The 1,098-nt window shown below is 65.3% G+C and overlaps 1 protein-coding gene across 1 annotated transcript; it reads left to right on the top strand.

Annotated features, from left to right (window-relative positions):
- Nucleotides 1–261: 261 nt before the first annotated feature.
- Hnrnpa0 (heterogeneous nuclear ribonucleoprotein A0) lies at nucleotides 262–1,096 on the top strand (the record flags this gene model as incomplete). Its single annotated transcript, XM_015488456.2, has 1 exon — nucleotides 262–1,096. A coding segment is annotated over exon 1 (513 nt), but the record flags the coding sequence as incomplete, so codon positions are not given.
- Between the last annotated feature and the right edge of the window lie 2 nt (nucleotides 1,097–1,098).

Below are 1,098 nucleotides of genomic sequence, written 5' to 3'. Positions count from 1 at the left end.
ACAGCCGCGAGGCTGGAAGGAAATGAACCGTGGAGGTGCGCAGAGCGCAGGAAGAGTCCCTCATCCTGGTACACTGGGACTGCAGGGAATGAAAGCCGGGCGGTACGAAAAGCGGTGGAAACAGAGCAGGCCCAAGGCTTGAATAGACCGCGGAGGGCGGGGAGTCCGTGATCGAGAGCGGCGCTGCGGCGCGGTAGGCGGGACTAAGGAGAACGAGGCGGGGATTGGCTGGCAGCCCTGGGCTACCGTACGTCGCTGGTGACGCACGCCTCGGGGAGGGTGCGCGCGCGTTCAGCGGCCTCTTTGTGTGGTGCCCAGATTGGGGAGCGGAGGTGGCGGTAGCGGCGGCCTTGGTTGTCTTCCAGTCTCCTCGGCTCGCCCTCTAGCCGGCACCTCTCCCCTTCCCTCCCCCTTCCTCTTCCTCTTCTCCTTCCTTCCCTCCCCTTCCCTTCCTCCCTTCCCCGTCGGTGGCGGCTCCAGCAACGGCTGGGCCCGAGCTGTGAAGAGGCCTCCGCTAACGATAACGGCGGCGACGGCGAAACCTCGGAGCTCGCAGGGCGGGGGGAAGGCCCGAGCGGTGGAGATGGAGAATTCCCAGTTGTGTAAGCTGTTCATCGGCGGCCTCAATGTGCAGACGAGTGAGTCGGGCCTGCGCGGCCACTTTGAGGCCTTTGGGACTCTGACGGACTGCGTGGTGGTGGTGAACCCCCAGACCAAGCGCTCCCGTTGCTTCGGCTTCGTGACCTACTCCAATGTGGAGGAGGCCGACGCCGCCATGGCCGCCTCGCCCCACGCCGTGGACGGCAACACGGTGGAGCTGAAGCGGGCGGTGTCCCGGGAGGATTCGGCGAGGCCCGGCGCCCACGCCAAGGTTAAGAAGCTCTTTGTCGGTGGCCTTAAGGGAGACGTGGCCGAGGGCGACCTGATCGAGCACTTCTCGCAGTTCGGCACAGTGGAGAAGGCCGAGATCATTGCCGACAAGCAGTCGGGCAAGAAGCGCGGCTTCGGCTTCGTGTATTTCCAGAACCACGACGCGGCTGACAAGGCCGCGGTGGTCAAGTTCCACCCCATCCAGGGCCACCGCGTGGAGGTGAAGAA

This window comes from Marmota marmota, unplaced genomic scaffold, assembly GCF_001458135.2.
Source record: "Marmota marmota marmota unplaced genomic scaffold, marMar, whole genome shotgun sequence".
Lineage (NCBI taxonomy): Eukaryota > Metazoa > Chordata > Mammalia > Rodentia > Sciuridae > Marmota > Marmota marmota.
Note: the sequence above shows the minus strand (reverse complement) of the source record. Positions and strands in the feature narration are given on the sequence as shown.